This window comes from Podarcis cretensis, assembly GCF_951804945.1.
Source record: "Podarcis cretensis genome assembly, chromosome: 13".
Taxonomy (NCBI): domain Eukaryota; kingdom Metazoa; phylum Chordata; class Lepidosauria; order Squamata; family Lacertidae; genus Podarcis; species Podarcis cretensis.
The window spans coordinates 27,019,470-27,035,782 of NC_137182.1; the positions used below are offsets into that span (position 1 = coordinate 27,019,470).

General features: G+C 46.0%; 1 protein-coding gene and 1 long non-coding RNA gene across 2 annotated transcripts in view; one reads left to right on the forward strand and one right to left on the reverse strand.

The window, feature by feature from the left end:
* LOC307200378 overlaps window positions 1–16,313 on the reverse strand; it is a 557,860-nt gene that overhangs the window by 320,994 nt on the left and 220,553 nt on the right. The window lies entirely within an intron of this gene.
* LOC307200298 (keratin, type I cytoskeletal 12-like) lies at window positions 168–7,944 on the forward strand. Its single transcript, XM_079948806.1, has 8 exons — window positions 168–940; window positions 1,374–1,456; window positions 1,663–1,819; window positions 4,079–4,240; window positions 4,356–4,481; window positions 6,174–6,391; window positions 6,717–6,769; window positions 7,683–7,944. Exons 1-8 carry the CDS (start codon window positions 380–382, stop codon window positions 7,778–7,780), a joined length of 1,458 nt encoding a protein of 485 aa, XP_079804932.1. The 5' UTR covers window positions 168–379; the 3' UTR covers window positions 7,781–7,944.

The window sequence follows — 16,313 nt, forward strand, 5'->3', positions numbered from 1 at the left end:
GAAGGTAAATGATTTTAGAAACTGGAGGGAGGCTTAGTAAGTTAGAAGATATTTCCGGCCAGCGCTGCACCACATGGATTGTTTCGGAGTTTTGACTCCACTCCACCCAAATCCGCCCCTGTTAGCAGAGCAAATACCTGGAGGGCGCTGCGTTTCCACACCAGCAGACAATTTGGGTTTGCACACATCATCCAGCTTGGCCAGGAGATAATTAAATGGGCAAAGAGATGAAAGTATGTTGCCTAAGGAGGTGTGGACTTCTGCAATCAAACACTCCCTTTGTTTCCATATATAAAGCCCAATCCTACATTAAGGCTGTTCTGCTTTACTCTGCCAGCCCTTCAGCAGGTTCTGCCAAGCAAGGTCCTTCTAGTACACCATGGCCCTCTCCATCCGAGCATCCTCAGGGCCTCGCCAGTTCTCCTCCCGGAGCGGATACGGAGGAGGGTCTCTTAGGCTGTCTAGCAGCAGCAGTGCAGGAAGCTTTGGGGGGTTTGGCGGCGGATCTCTGCTCAACTTTGGTAGCAGTAGCGGCGGTGGATATGGAGGAGGAGGAGGATATGGAGGAGGCAGTGGGTTTGGTGGAGGACTAGGTGGTGGATATGGCGGAGGGTTAGGAGGGGGCTATGGTGGAGGGCTAGGAGGGGGCTACGGTGGAGGGTTAGGATCTGGCTTTGGAGGTGGCTTTGGGTCTGGAGGAGGAGGAGGAGGAGGAGGAGAAAGCAGCCTTCTATCAGGTACTGAAAAGGAAACCATGCAGAACCTGAACGACCGCCTGGCTGCCTACCTGGACAGGGTGCGTTTGCTGGAAGAAGCCAACACTGAACTGGAACGCAAGATCCGTGAATGGTACGAGAAAAATGGCCCTGGGGCTGGTGGCCCAGGGACCAGTAGAGATTACAGTAGATACTACCCTATCATTGAAGATCTCAGGAACAAGGTGAGCAATTTCCCCCTCTCCCCGCCAGTGATGCCCTCTGAAGAGGCATTGATTGTTGAGGCATTCTGGGAACTGTAGCTCCATGATGGGTAGACAGGTCTCCTAACTTCTCTCCGTACCCTTAACTAACTACAGTTCCCAAGATTCTTTGGGGGAATCCACAGCTGCTTGAAGTGGTATGATGATGCTTTAGATGTTTGGGCAGAGGGGGCCTATGGCATGTTCTTTAATTTCAGTATGTCTACCATGAGTGAAACTTAGTTGGCTGCCATCCTAAGTTAGCTGTGTGGTTTTGCAGGCATGTTTTAATTTCCATGTGCCGTTTTATCTGCATGTATTTATTTTAGAATTACTAGTGAAACGTCAGTACTAATGAACAAGTAATCATCTGGGCAGAGCTGCATTCTCTAGAAACGTTCTTCTTGTTTCCCAGATCATCAACGCAACGATCGAAAATGCCCGGGTTGTTCTTCAAATTGACAATGCAAGGCTGGCAGCTGATGATTTCAGGCTGAAGTAAGTAGACACCCATTCCTTGTGAAATATTCACCGCCCCGCTCCAAATCTATCATCTTCTTTAGCTACGTGATCTGTACCTACTCTTTTGCATTTGTAAATAGTAGTAAGGTCAGGTGCAAATCACATAGATCCAGCTACATCAAGTCATTTGATACGATGCCGTTTGTTTAACAGAAAGAGCTCTGTGTCTAATTTCTTCTTAGATTCGAGAATGAAGTGGCACTTCGCCAGAGTGTCGAGGCCGACATTAATGGCCTCCGCAGAGTCCTGGATGAACTGACTTTGACCAGGGCTGACTTGGAGATGCAGATAGAGACTCTGAACGAGGAGCTGGCATACCTCAAGAAGAACCATGAGGAGGTAGGCCATGTTGTACTTACATTATTTCAGTTTGTTTGTTTGTTTTCGTTTTTCAAGGGGAAGCCAGAGTCAGGTCTGCTTGCTGGATCTTGTTCTCCAACCCTTGCTTTAGGGCAGATCCTCACCATAAATTTAAAGCATTTTCAATGTACATAGGTCTAACCACAAAGACTTCTATAGTTCATTGAGGGTGCTGGAAAGGGTAGCTCTGTGAGAGGGGAACTACAGTTCCCAGGGCAGCTGTCTACCAGCTCCATCTGATACACAGGCTGAGACCCTACCTGCCCGCGGACTGTCTCTCCAGAGTGGTGCATGCTCTAGTTATCTCTCGCCTGGACTACTGCAATGCGCTCTATGTAGGGCTACCTTTGAAGGTGACCCGGAAACTACAACTAATCCAGAATGCAGCAGCTAGACTGGTGACTGGGAGTGGCCGCCGAGACCACATAACGCTGGTTTTGAAAGACCTACACTGGCTCCCAGTACGTTTCCGAGCACAATTCAAAGTGTTGGTGCTGATCTTTAAATCCCTAAATGGTCTTGGTCCAGTATACCTGAAGGAGCGTCTCCACCCCCATCATTCTGCCCGGACACTGAGGTCCAGCTCCGAGGGCCTTCTGGTGGTTCCGTCGCTGCGAGAAGCCAAGTTACAGGGAACCAGGCAGAGGGCCTTCTCGGTAGTGGTGCCCTCCCTGTGGAATGCTCTCCCACCAGATGTCAAAGAGAAAAACAACTACCAGACTTTTAGAAGACATCTGAAGGCAGCCCTCTTTAGGGAAGCTTTTAATGTTTAATAGACTATTGTATTTTAATATTCTGTTGGAAGCCGCCCAGAGTGGCTGGGGAAACCCAGCCAGATGGGTGGAGTATAAATAACAAATTATTATTATAGGGGGAGCCATATGTTTTAAATGTGTGTTGGATATGCTTCAAATGTATATTGTGGATCTGCCCATAGAGGCAGTTTTAGGGCTAAGGGTTAGATCCATTGCCAAATATGTGTGTGTTGGGGCAAATACAGTCAAACTCTGGTATACTTGGATGCCACAAGGAATGTGAAGTGCTTCTTCCTATCAGAAAGCTTCTTAAACCCCAAATGAGGGATTCCCAAACTGTGGTCCATGGACTACGAGCAGTTGAGGTGTTCCTCAACATGTCTTGGGTGAATGGCAGTAGCAGCCACTGTGAATGGCAAGCTCAGTGGCTGCTCTGTTGTTCTAAGAGGCAGGATGGATGGGAAGTGACCAGAAGAGGGTACCTAAAAGGAGTGGAGAGGTTTGGCAGAGTGAGAGGCACATCCATTGCATCAAATGCTCACATTGATTTCTAATTATATTTTTATTGCTGCTTTTATTGTAATATATATGTTCATTCAAATGTTCAGTTTAAAAATTATACAGAATCAAGGACAAGTCATTCTAACTGCTATGGCAGGCAAAAAGATCATGAATTGGTTCTCCAAAACCCTCAACCATTTAAAAGTGGTCCGGGCAGGGGGAGTTTAGGAACCACTGCCCTGAATGATGTATTATTCTAGAATCTGAGCAGGCACAAACAATTTTCTTCTCGGTGAGTCTCCTGCATGGGAGGTCCAGAAGGTGGCAACACAAGAACGGACCTTTTCCGTAGTGGCTCCCCACTTATGGAATGCTCTCCAGAGGGAGGCTCACCTGGTGCCATCACTACTTACCTTTGGGTGCCAGGCAGAATCTTTTCATTTCTGCCATGCCCTTGGCTTTTGATTATCTGCGGCCTCCTTCACTGGGTCAGATGGATTAGTCCTGCCTTTGGAAATAATGAGTTTTAGCTCCCTCTCCTGTTTCATTTTTATGCTGGTTTTGATGCATGTTTTATTTATTTGTTGCTGTAAATCGCTCTGAGCTACTTTTGTGTTTGTTTTAAGAAAAGGGCTAGTGAACTGTTTTTTTAAAAAAAGTCTAGTAAGTTTAACAAGTAGCTAAATAAATAAATAATAAAATAAATAATAAATAAATAAAGTGCAAGTAGATAAATAGGTACCGCTCCGGCGTGAAGGTAAACAGCGTTTCCGTGCGCTGCTCTGATTTGCCAAAAGCGGCTTAGTCATGCTGGCCACATGACCCGGAAGCTGTACGCCAGCTCCCTCGGCCAATAAAGCGAGATGAGCACCGCAACCCCAGAGTTGGCCACGACTGGACCTAATGGTCAGGGGTCCCTTTACCTTTTAAGCTGAACAAATGAATAAAATAAAGACTGCTTGTTTCTATTTGGTCTTCGCAGGAGCTCCAAGGACTCCAGGGCAGTGTTGGGGGGCAAGTCAGTGTGGAGATGGATGCTGCTCCAGGGATTGACTTGACCAAACTCCTGAATGACATGAGAGCCCAGTATGAGGCAGTGGCTGAACAGCACCGGAAAGAAGCTGAAGCCTGGTTCAACGAAAAGGTGACCGTCTTGGGAACAAAACCATTTGCTCAGGTCAAATGGCAAAAACTAGTGCTCCAAGATGAGCTACGCCCTTTCTGCCCTTCTCCCCTCATTCCGGCATTTGATGTTTCAGAGCGGAGAGCTGAAGAGAGAGATCTCTACAAACACCGAGCAGCTCCAGTCGGGGAAGAGCGAAATCACAGACCTGAGACGTACGTTGCAAAGCCTGGAGATCGAGCTGCAATCGCAACTCGCTATGGTATGGGAATCCACCCACTGGGGCCTTTAATGTCTCTTATGTTTACCTTTTGCGGACGTGACCTTTAAATCAGCACAATGGGGCACGGCAGAGAGAGGAGGCAGAGGCTGCAAATATGGGTGAATTCAGTAAACTTGTGGTAAGTTGACTCACACTGGCAGCGACAGAAGCCAGGCCCAGCAGGAAAACATCAAGTGAGGTGTTGGCTCAAGCCTGACAGCATGGTGGATTAGTATTTTATCCACCCAGGCCCCAGTCTCAATGGGGAGCGGGATTCTGTGGTTTAGCAAGCTGAAAAGGGGGTTGGTAGCTGCAGAAGCTGTCCATGGGGCAGAGTGGGGAAATGATGATACTGGCCTAGCTTAGAGCATTAATGTGAAGATTACGGCAATAGTTCTCACCTCTGCCCCAGTTGAAATTTAGATCAGCCTTCTCCAATCTGGTGTCCTCTGGAGAGCACCTGGTTGAGGAATACTGTGGTACCTCAGGTTACATACGCTTCACGTTTCAGACTCCGCTAACCCAGAAATAGTACCTTGGGTTAAGAACTTTGCTTCAGGATGAGAACAGAAATCGTGCTCTGGCGGCGCAGCAGCAGCAGGAGGCCCCATTAGCTAAAGTGGTGCTTCAGGTTAAGAACAGTTTCAGGTTAAGAACGGACCTCCGGAACGAATTAAGTACTTAACCCAAGGTACCGCTGTATTGGGACTTGAACATAGGCCATCTGTGAGGAGGGGCTGATTTGAACCAGAAGGAGGGTATAAATCAGGAAATTTAAATTAAAAACAAAGGGAAGTAGGAAGTCGCGACAAAAACCTGGGCACAGGGCACATGACAAGAGAGGAGCAAGAGTTGCTTAGACACAGGCAGAGTGACCATGACTGAATGATATCTCACTATGAGCCAGTGAAGATCTGACAGGTACCAAAATAAACAGCTAGAAATCCTACCATTTTTCAAGCTACCTGAGGGAAGTCATGGGGGAAATTTGGTTCGGTTTGCCTATTAACACGAACCTGCCTAACATGCATTCCCTGAGAAGATAAGCGAATATTCACAACTGTGTGCACAAAATGTATCTCTTGCAGGACATGCATATTAAAGTGCATATATTTGTGGAAACGATGTGCAAATTGCATGCAAAAAAAATGTATAAATTGGGGTGGGGGAAGTACATGCAAAATGCCAACAAATTTTCACAAGGGCTTTTTTGAGGTGAAAAACAAAATTGCCAGGCAGTGTGGGAACGTAGCAAACTGAGCTGAAGATCTGAAAAATAAGGAAGAGAGAGAAGACAGAGTGGTCCATCTCTATCTGAGAGCCAAACAGCACATTACATGCAAATTTTCAAGATGTTTTCCTTTCTGCGGGGTTCCAGACATGTGCATTTGGAGGTGGGCCTTTTCAGAAGAGAGCAACAGGCAGGGAAGGGGGTTCGGGTCCGTTTCCTTCCAGCTGTTTGTCTCCCCTCTTGATCTCCCTTCCTAGACCTGGCTTTTTCCTCTTCAAAGGAGGCAACTGGGCCACAGTTACATAGGTTTGTGAGCCATGTGCTATTGGGCCTGTGGGTTGCTCTGTCTTTCATTCAAGAGTCATATGGGTGCCACTATCTTACAAAAAGGTTATACAACCTACTTCTCCCACTTCATTTCTGTGTGTTGGGCTAACGCACCTCTCTTTCTTTCAATACAGAAAAAATCTCTTGAAGACACTCTAGGAGAAACTGAAGCAGGCTACTGTGCCCAGCTGGCCCAAATGCAGCTTCAAATTGGAAACCTGGAATCCCAGCTTTTCCAGGTCCGAGCAGACATGGAGCGGCAAAATGTGGAATATCAGCATCTCCTGGATATCAAGACCCGTCTCGAGATGGAGATTGAGACTTACCGCCGACTGCTAGATGGAGAAGCTGGGTAGGCAGGCCACCAAATTTACCTCTCTCACTGCGGAGTAGGTTCTCTCACACTGAGACTGAGCATACAATGTACCTACATAAAGCACATTGGAAGCACATTTTCCTCCCTCTAGGAATTATGGGAGTTGTGGTTTTTAAGGGTTTCTGGGAACTGTAACCCTGTGAGGGGTAAACTACAGAACCCAAAATTATTTGAGAGGAAGAATGCGCCTCAAATTGTGCTTTCAATGTATAGTGTGGGTGCACCCTGAGCTTCCTCTGTCTTTACTGTGCCCAATTCTGACAAAAGGATGGGGCCTGATATTTCTACCATCTCTCCACAGGTCATTTGAAAGTGCTTCCGTGGCAAGTGTCAAGTCGGTGGATTCCTCTCGCGGTGAGCAAAGATTAGGATTGCAGTTGCACACCTTGGGCCTGCCAAAAATACATAACAATGCACTTGAGTTCGGGATTCCAGCCAGCCAGCCATGCCATGCCCTTTCCTAGGATACTCCATTCCATTCCCCTTTCTCACCCCCAGCTTTTCCATTTTCTCCTCAGCATTTAGTCACCTCAGCAGACTGTTGCCACTAAATCTGCTCAGTCTTTACTGGGCATGTGTAGGATGTTCTCTCCTAGAGTTCTACCCAGCCCCATATAAAATCATTATTTATTTCATTTATGAATCGCCTTTTCTCCAGAAGGAGTCTGGGACTGTGTGCAATAAATAAATAAGATAAACTGGTTGTTTTATACTTCTACAAGCCTGGGGGTTGTCTCCCGAGCTTACTGAGAGCGTTACTTCCCATTTGTGGATCTGTTTGGAGCTATGAAAGGCCCACACCTGGAATATGGGTTTCCTATATATAGCAGAAGCAGGAAACCACAAGCCCCAGGGGGCAACTATGGCTGCCTGGCCCTCATCAGCCTTGCTTCATGCCCTTCTTGTGGGTTTTTGGCCTGGCTGGAGCAAATCCCTTAACTGTGATCATTGCTTTTGCTTGTCAAGATGGGGGATAAAAAGTGTGGGGGTATCAGTGTGTTCAGGAACTAGCTAATAATAATAATAATAATAATAATTTATTTATACCCCGCCCATCTGGCTGGGTTTCCCCAGCCACTCTGGGCGGCTTCCAACAAAACACTAACATACAATAACCTATGTTTTGCCTCTTGGATTCATTTACTGACTCTGCCAGAGCAAGCACTTTCATTTAAAGTATCCCGAGCTAAACTGAACGCTGGGCAAACGTGAAACGGGTCATGTGAAAGTGAAACGGTTCGTGAAACTTCTGTTTTGTTTTACTTAGATCCAAACAAAACCAGGAAGATCAAAACCATCGTCGAAGAGGTCGTGGATGGCAAAGTGGTTTCATCCCAAGTTAAGGAGGTTGAAGAGAAGATATAAGAGAAAAGCTTCAACGATTCGTTCTGCAAATGTGCGCAATTACTAGGTTTACTTTTTCTCTAATCTCCGCTTTCCTCTCTTAAGCATGAAATGTTACAGAAGCAAAGATGCATTTGAAATTTCTCTCTAGCTGAGTGATTCAATAAAAACTCTGCTTCAGCTTGCACAGTGGGTTATCTTGCAAGTCATTCCAGGTTCCATCAAAGGTGGTTTCATTGGGTGGGTTGTGGCTTGGTGTGGATGGCATTGTTCCAAGAGGAATATAGCAGGTGTGCCCACCTCCCATGCCAAGTAATGCCCACCCTGTCCTTGCATCCTCCTCTCCTGTTGTTCCCAGCCAGGTCGTTGAGCCATGCAATAGGTAAAATGGAAAAGATCACAACGTATATAATCAGAATAAAAACAACAACCCAATAACATACACACCCCAGAAAACAGCCACATTTTTAAAGGGTATATGTCAAACAGATCAACCAAAGACCTGGTTAAGAATGAAAGTTTTTGCCTGGTGCCTAAAGGTGTGTAATGAAGGCGCCAGGTGAAATTCCCTGGGGAGAGCATTCCACAGACAGGGAGCCATTGCAGAGAATGCCCCGTTCTCGTGTTGCCACCCTCCAAACCTCTCAAGGAGGAGGCACATGAAGAAGGGCCTCAGAAGATGGTCTTGGGGTCTGGGGAGGTTCATATGGAAAGAGGCGATCTGTGAGGTATTGTGGTCCTGAGCCATTAAATCAGACCAGAGGATGCTTTAGGAAATCTTGTACCTTGAATCTTCCAGGACTTTTGGTTATTTGGGTGGAGGGGGGTATTTTTGCGTGCAAGTCAATCACATGTTTTATCTCAACTGGCTCCACTTTAGGAACAGCCGCACACTTCAGATTTCCAATCTATGTGCAGTGCATATCAAGTCCTGCCTGTACATATATTCAAATCCACTAGTATGAAACAGCAGGTTTTTGGCTGGCAAAAAGGTCCGGGTTCGTTTCCTGTCATCTACAGCTAGGATTCAAAAGGACTTCTGCCTGAGAACCTGGAGAACTGTTGGCAAGCTCTGTAGACAGCACTGAGCTCAATACCAACAGCCTGACTCAGTATACAATAGCTTTCCTATGTTCCTGACTACCATACTTCATAGTTCTATGTGATTTTCTCAATTCAACCCAAAAGCAATAACCGTACTCAGAACATACAGTAATACTGTGGCAACTTGTCTCCATTCGAAAACACACAAAAAGGGCAAGAAATGTTATTAACAACTGACTACGCTTATAGGACTACAAGAAGTTTTGTAAGGAGAACCATATAAAATATTGCAGAAAAGATTTGTGAGAATGGATTTTAAGCTATGCATTATTAGTTAGGATCAAATGTAAGATTAAGAGATGAGGTTTGAAAATCATTAGACGTGGCTGATGGAAGTTTCAGGCTAAAATAGCCAAAATGTTCTATAAGATGAGATGAGACGATATGTTCTGTTTGGAAAATATATGTAAAAACTAATAAAAATGTAAATTAAAATAGAAAAAGAAATGTTATTGACATTGTTGGTACAAAGGTTTGAAAAGACAAGACTTCCTCAAGATTTAGTAACATGGGGCCCTCCAGCTATTACTGAAATCCCAGACAGGGAAAATGGAAGTTCCTGGGATAGTTAAGGATGATGGAAGCTGTGGGTGCTTTAGCTGATGAGATTCCTGCATTGCATTGGGGGTGGACTAGATGTCCCTCAGGATCCCTTCCAGCTCTGCGATTCTATCAACATCCGGAAGGCACCATGTTGGGTATCTGATTACAGAAGGAATGGAAGCAAAATTAAAGGAGGATCCCTGTTGAAGAACGCTAAGTAAATAAATGAGTTTTTAAAACAAATACAGAGACAAAAGGAAGCGAGCAAGAAAAATAAACAAGTGTAAAGACCACAGGTCTATGGGACACAGTACCACAATCAAACAACACATTTCAAACTAGTTTTAAGAAGGACAGGGTGCCATCTACTGGGGACGCAGAAAACAACCATTTAAAAGAATTCACTTTTTACCAAAAACGTATTTCACCCAGAGGCTCAGATGGGGCTTGTCAGCCTAGGTAGGCAGTTCATCTAGGAGGAGGGAAACTCTCATCCTAAACCTCTGCTGCCTTGCAGAATATTTTTGGAAGGAGTAAACCCTACACAAGTCTGGAGTTGTGTCCCTAAGATGGTTGGAGGGCGCCTTGCATGCCTGCTTCCAGCAACTCCTGCAGCCCAGCTGGTGCCAAACATATTGCTCTGCTTTCCTTTGGACCACATCAGTGAGGCCAAGATGAGAGTCTTGTCTGGGCAGCCCAGGACTTCCATACACACTGCCCAGGCTTGCGCCCGGGGGAGGTCACTTTGGTTCTGCTAAGAAGAAGAAGAAGAGTTTGGATTTGATATCCCTCTTTATCACTACCTGAAGGAGTCTCAAAGTGGCTAACAGTCTCCTTTCCCTTCCTCCCCCACAACAAACACTCTGTGAGGTGTGTGGGGCTGAGAGACTTCAGTGAAGTGTGACTGGCCCAAGGTCACCCAGCAGCTGCATGTGGAGGAGCGGAGACGCGAACCCGGTTCACCAGATTATGAGTCTACTGCTCTTAACCACTACACCACACTGGCTCTCACACCACACTGGCTCTCACTGCTAACACCGTGGTTTGACTTCACCCCTGGAGGCACACTCCATTGTCTCTCAGGACAGATGGATGCCAACAACGATTTCACCCTGGTTCAGTGGTTCTGTTGCCCAAGTTGTTAGGCTAGTTTCATTCGTTCAATCTAGGCAAGGCGATGCTTATTATGACAAAGAATATGGTTGGCCTATTATATTTCATTAAGATTCAAATCCTGTTAATCCCCATGCACCTGAAGGGATGTTCTTCCTTTCCTCGTAGAATGCAATGGCCCAGTTCATACACAACACAAAGTGAAACCATGGCTTAGTGCAAACAAGCAAAAAGTAGCTTCCCAGAGCGAAGGCAGCAGCTGCCCTGCTCTTCTCCCAGGTCTAGCCAGCGCTAGGGATGGGGAAGAAATTCAGTTCAGTTCACATTTAAGGGCAAGCCTACCTAATTGTGCAAAGTTTCCTTTGAAATTCCTTTGAAATTCACACTTCTACACGTTTTGCAAGACACTTCTCCAGCCAATTAATGTGTATTGATTTTGCAATTTCCGCTGATATATGCCTTTGTATGATCACTTAAGCCTAGTACATGAAGTTTTAAGTGATCATTCAAAGGCATGTATTAGCGAAAACTGCAAAATTGTATTACAGGAAATTGCAAAATTCAGAGAAGTGCAAATTCCAAAGGATTGACATGTTTCAGCTCACATATTGGTTTGGGGAGAGCAAATGAGGCAGGTTCACATACAAAATGCAAACTGAACTCATTTCTCCACAATCCCTGGCACAAAGGCAAAAGTCAAGGAGTTCTAGGAAGATAATAGTAGAGGAGGGATCTTAGGTGGTGAAAAGATCACCTGTGATTTTTAACAAGGGCCATTTCAGTGGAGCACAGAGGGTAGAGGTCCGATTGAAAGGGGTCAAGATGGAAGTTGGAAGAGAGAAGCTCAAGAAAAGGAACAACGCACTCCAGGAATTTGGAGGCAAAAGGGGGGGGGGAGAAGCAAGATCAACCAAGATCCTAGAGGGCAAGGATGAGTCAGTGAAGGGGGGAGGGGGTTGGGGAATGTGGAGCAGGCAGGTGGAGGGCAGATCTTAGCAGAGCATCAAATACAGAAATTCCAGAGATTGTTCCAGCGATTGTTGCAATGGGTGTGGATCAGGGTGGTGCAGTAATGTTGCTTGGCTGGATAAAAAGCAGAAGGTAAAGGAAAGAGCCGGAACTGAAAGGGAGCAAACTGGCCAGGTCTCTTGTTTTCTGCCAGGACCTCTCAGCAACCATGAAAGCAGAAGTGGGGGTAATAAATTGAGGGACAGCAAGCCAGGGCTGGAGTTCAATGGGGTGAAAATCTTGATGGGGCCAATGTTGAAGATAGGGAGGAGTGGAAATTGGCAACTGTATTACCAGTGCAGTTTCCTCCTGCCCAACATACAGTTGGCATTCCATGCCCACTGGGCATGCTTAGTTCTCATTGGGCTCTTTTGGGTCTCCCAGAGTGGGTGGGCATAAAGATATACCACACTTACACAGGTTTTCAGGTTCCCGAGTCTCATGATACCTCATTCTTATATAGGGGTGGTGTGATTTAGGATACATAAGGATGGGCACTAGAGAATAAGTGGGGCCCTGCAGCAAACTCTGTTCCATCCCCTTTCTACCCACCCCAGTTTTCCTTGTTGTCATCCCCCCCTCAACACTGAGCATTGCATTCCCACTGAGCATGCTCAGTACTTATTGGACTGTTTGTTTCTTCCTCCATTTTGTCCCCACCCCCCATTTTGGATATGGGAGGGTGAACACACCTGAGATACATTAGCATCTTGTACTTCTTAAGTGATTTCAGTGGGTAGCAGTGGAGGACTTGGGTACTACAGAGCCCTGTGCAAGGCCAAATTTGCTCCCCTCCCCAACCCTCGCAGGCATCAGGTTGACCCCTGACCAGATCCAGCAGCCTCTTGCTGTGTTCTTATGTCCTGCTCAATAACCCACATAAGTAGCAACTTTGTTTATTTCTCCCCACAAATCACTGTGTTGAGTCCACTGGGAAAACTGTGAATAGAAAGTAGAGCATCGAAACAAAACACACACATTCTTCCTTCTCCTTCTCTTCCATCTCCCTTCTCCTCTCCAAGCCCTCCCCTCTCAAACACGGGGCATTTCCTCAGTTAATTTAGTTTCATTTCTCAGAATAGAAAAGCAGGGAAAGAGGTTATGAATTAAACTTTCTGGAGAAAAAACCAGGGTGAAAGAGCTGCTTGGAAGGCTGGGGACTCCCTGACCCGCCTCAGCATGCCTTGTTAATGGGGTGATGCGACTTGGGAACGTGAAAGTCTGCTCTGCTTGGCTGTGTCATTCAGGATTCACACAGGTGATGCACACCCTTAAGAGGCGTGCTGGAAACTGCTGACTTGCTTCTGTGTTCTGCCCAACAGGCTGCCAAAGTTATATGGCAGCATAAGGGCATCACACACAATTAGAAAATCCATCCCCCTTTATGGTATTTCCCTGCATAGAATCACAGAGTTGGAAGGGACCCTGAGGATCATCTAGTCCAACCCCCTGCGATGCCAGAATATGCAGTTGTTTCATGTGGGGATCGAACCTGCAGCCTTGGTGTTATCAGCACCACACTAACCAACTGAGCTGAATGAATGAATGAATGAATGAATCTTTATTTGCGTCAGCCATCAGCCATGGCAATAAAGCAACAATACAATGTACAAAGAATAGAAATAAAAACTCAATTATATAAAATACATTTTTGGGTTTTGAATCAATAGTCAAATACTAGATCTTATTCTGACTGCCCCAGCTGAAAACCTTGCAGACTTTGCTGTCATCTGCTCATCCTGATCTGCCAAGAGAAAGGACACTGTGGCAGTGGTTGGGCAATAAAAGAAGGATAACCTCATTCCTCAAGTCTTTATAAAGAGTGCAAGCCAGAAGGGCATGCGCCACCAATTCGGTACTGCCATCTCCACAGGGACATAAGCATTTATCATGTGGAATCTGTTGGAATCATCCCTCCAGTACAGCCAAGGGTGATACATTCAATCTTGCGAGAGTAAAAACACGTCTATATTTTAGAATTGCTAGATATCTATGCAGATAGGGTGCCAGAGAGTTGAAATGGGAAGGTGGAAAATAGTCATATCATGGGCAAAATTTCCTTATTGTGGCCAAGTTGTTCTGACACTCGATACCATTTAGGCGCTGACAAATTAGACTGTTTGCTTTACTAAAACCCAAAGTGTGTAGCTGTTGTGGTGATAAACCACAAGAGTGAAGTTTTTGATAGACAATTTTAGTCCAGGCAATCTTGCAGCATTAGGGATATTAAACTGGGGGGATTTGAGTTTAGGCGAAATCAATAATTAAGTGCCCTACGCCAGGTCCATAATTCTACCGAGGGAAGATTAGCCTCTAGGAGCAGCCAACTGAGCTATCCAGGTGCTGAGGATTCCCAACCCTTCGCTGTCCTACCTCACAAGTCTGTCCACTTTCCTACATGAAGGGATGGTACATGTGTCATCTTCACTGTTAAATAAAATGCAAAAGGATGAGGCTATCCAGATTTGCCATAGGACCAAAAAATCCTTCAGGAACAATAGATTTTAGCATACGTCTGTCTTGGGAGACAATGGAGGAGTGCGCCTTTGGGAGTGAAGTCAAACCATTGGATAGTTACACTGCTTGCTGCGACTGTAGAACAGAGGTTTTCAACCAGTGTGCTGTGGCACCTTGGGGTGCTTTGAATGGTTAGGGTTTCCATGGGCAACACTGGCCTCTGTCCCTCTTCCCGTCCCTCCCTCCTCTGATGCCCTCTTGCGTCTCTGCCTCCCAAAGGCTTGTGTCGTTGTTTGTTGCAACAGCCCCAGGTGAATTGTGCCTCTGGTGCTGGCCAGAGGGTGCTGGTTGCCAGGACCTGAGGCGGCCTCGGAGTAGGCAAGCAAGTGGGTGAGGGAACCCAGCTGCCAGCCAGCCAGCCCTCGCTGTTGGGAATGGACTGAAAGTGGGAGGCTAGGCAGGCAGGCAGGCAGGCAGGCACTGCCCTGGCCTTTCTTGTGCTTGCTGTGTGAAATGCCTGCCTGGGAGCTGCATGCCCAGCACCAAAGGGGAGCCATTCTGCCATGCAGGCCTGGCAACACCCACTGCTACCTCCCAAGGTGAGTAAGGTGCTGTCCTCATGTTCACCTTTGGCCAGTCTCAGGCGGTTATGGCTGAGGGCATCCAGCCAGTGTGGTATAGTGGTTAAGTGCAGTAGACTTGTAATCTGGTGAACCGGCTTCGATTCCCCGCTCCTCCACATGCAGCTGCTGGGTGACCTTGAGCTAGTCACACTTCTCTGAAGTCTCTCAGGCTCACTCACCTCACAGAGTGTTTGTTGTGGGGGAGGAAGGGAAAAGGAGATTGTTAGCTGCTTTGAGACTCCTTTGGGTAGTGATAAAGCAGGATATCAAATTCAAACTCTTCTTCTCTTCCCAAGTCCCCGTGGGGCACTGTGAGGAGGTACCCCTCTTTGGGGTGGGGTGGTAGTGGTAGCTGCCTGGAAGACTCCCAAGGAGAGGGGAGAGGGGAGGAGGCTGAAGGGAGGGTGTTCAAAAAGGGGTGAGGGGCTGCCGGCTCTGAAGGCAAGGGGTGACATAACTGGGCTCCTGAGCCCCACAGGGGTGCCACAGAAAGAATGTGGTTGGCTAAGTAAGCCATGGGCTCAAAAAGGTTGTAAACCTCTGCTGCAGATCATTGATCTGGCGAGCACCAGTATAGATACTGGATAGGACTGGCACTAGCTCCAAGATTATGAAAGTTATGGCATTGACTCCAGTGTCATCTCTTGCCCTTGTGAACCCGTATTAGTCAGATGGAGCAGAACCTTCATTGGCGCGGTCAGAAGCAATACAAAAAGGTGCTCATGTCTTTCTTCAATGTGATGGCCGCGGTTGATGGAGAATGACTAACAGGTTAACAAAAGCTTGCCTCTGTGGTCTCAAAAGATGATTTATGTTTCTGGGTTTGGCAAAGGGTATGCGTGATGCAATGTATCTAACATTATTTTAATTGAAAAGGAGATTTAGCTAGTCAGCCGTCATGACAAGCTTTAAGTAATTAGTGGGATAAAAAACAACAACTTCATCTGCCCTTTGAAAGCCGGGAGGAAAATTAGCCAGTATACGCTAAGTGCACTATCATAGACTCACCTGCCACCATTCATTAACAGCATAATTATTTTCAATCCAGAATTAAGCATAGAATCACAGAATTAAGATGATGGTTTTTAAAAAATTACTTTTCAAGCAAGCACTTGAACTGCATCCAAAATATACTGTGACCTCTGCTCCAGGCAGGGCACTTACCTGCCATTTTAAAAAAAGGGGGGAGTCAAATAGCTGATGGATCACAAAACGTTAAGGTTCCTCTCATAGGTAATTCTTATATAGATAGCCAAATAAAAATGCTACCACCTTCCTGATGATCTTTGTTTTACCAAAACTGCTGAATTTTTAAAGCAACGAATCAAATAATCCTCTGATATTAACAAGGAAAAATAAACTGAATAAACTGGATTCCCTCCCGGTGTAACCATATAGCATTGTATCACATTGCATTAATGCAAAAACCGGTATGCTTTTAAAGCAGAGCTTAAACCCCATTCACCAAATGACAGCTGCTTCTAGACATAATGGCAATAGGGGGGAAATTATTCAATGCTGCTACTACAAGTGCATAATTTTACACCCCCTTTCAAAAGGCCTATGCCCCGTTGGTCAGAATCAAAAGCCATGTTAGCTTTTCTGCAAACTTTCCCACAATGTGGTTGTTTTCCTTATGACTGCTGCCATTTGTTGCCATTTTTATGCTTGCGTGCATTAAAAATCTCTTTATGCTTGTTTTGTTG

Coding starts and splice junctions, on each gene's coding strand:
- LOC307200298 (XM_079948806.1), top strand. CDS start 380: ATGGCCCTCTCCATCCGAGCATCCTCAGGGCCTCGCCAGTTCTCCTCC. Junction 1,820..4,078: donor TCAAGAAGAACCATGAGGAG/GTAGGCCATGTT, acceptor TGGTCTTCGCAG/GAGCTCCAAGGACTCCAGGG. Junction 4,241..4,355: donor AAGCCTGGTTCAACGAAAAG/GTGACCGTCTTG, acceptor TTGATGTTTCAG/AGCGGAGAGCTGAAGAGAGA.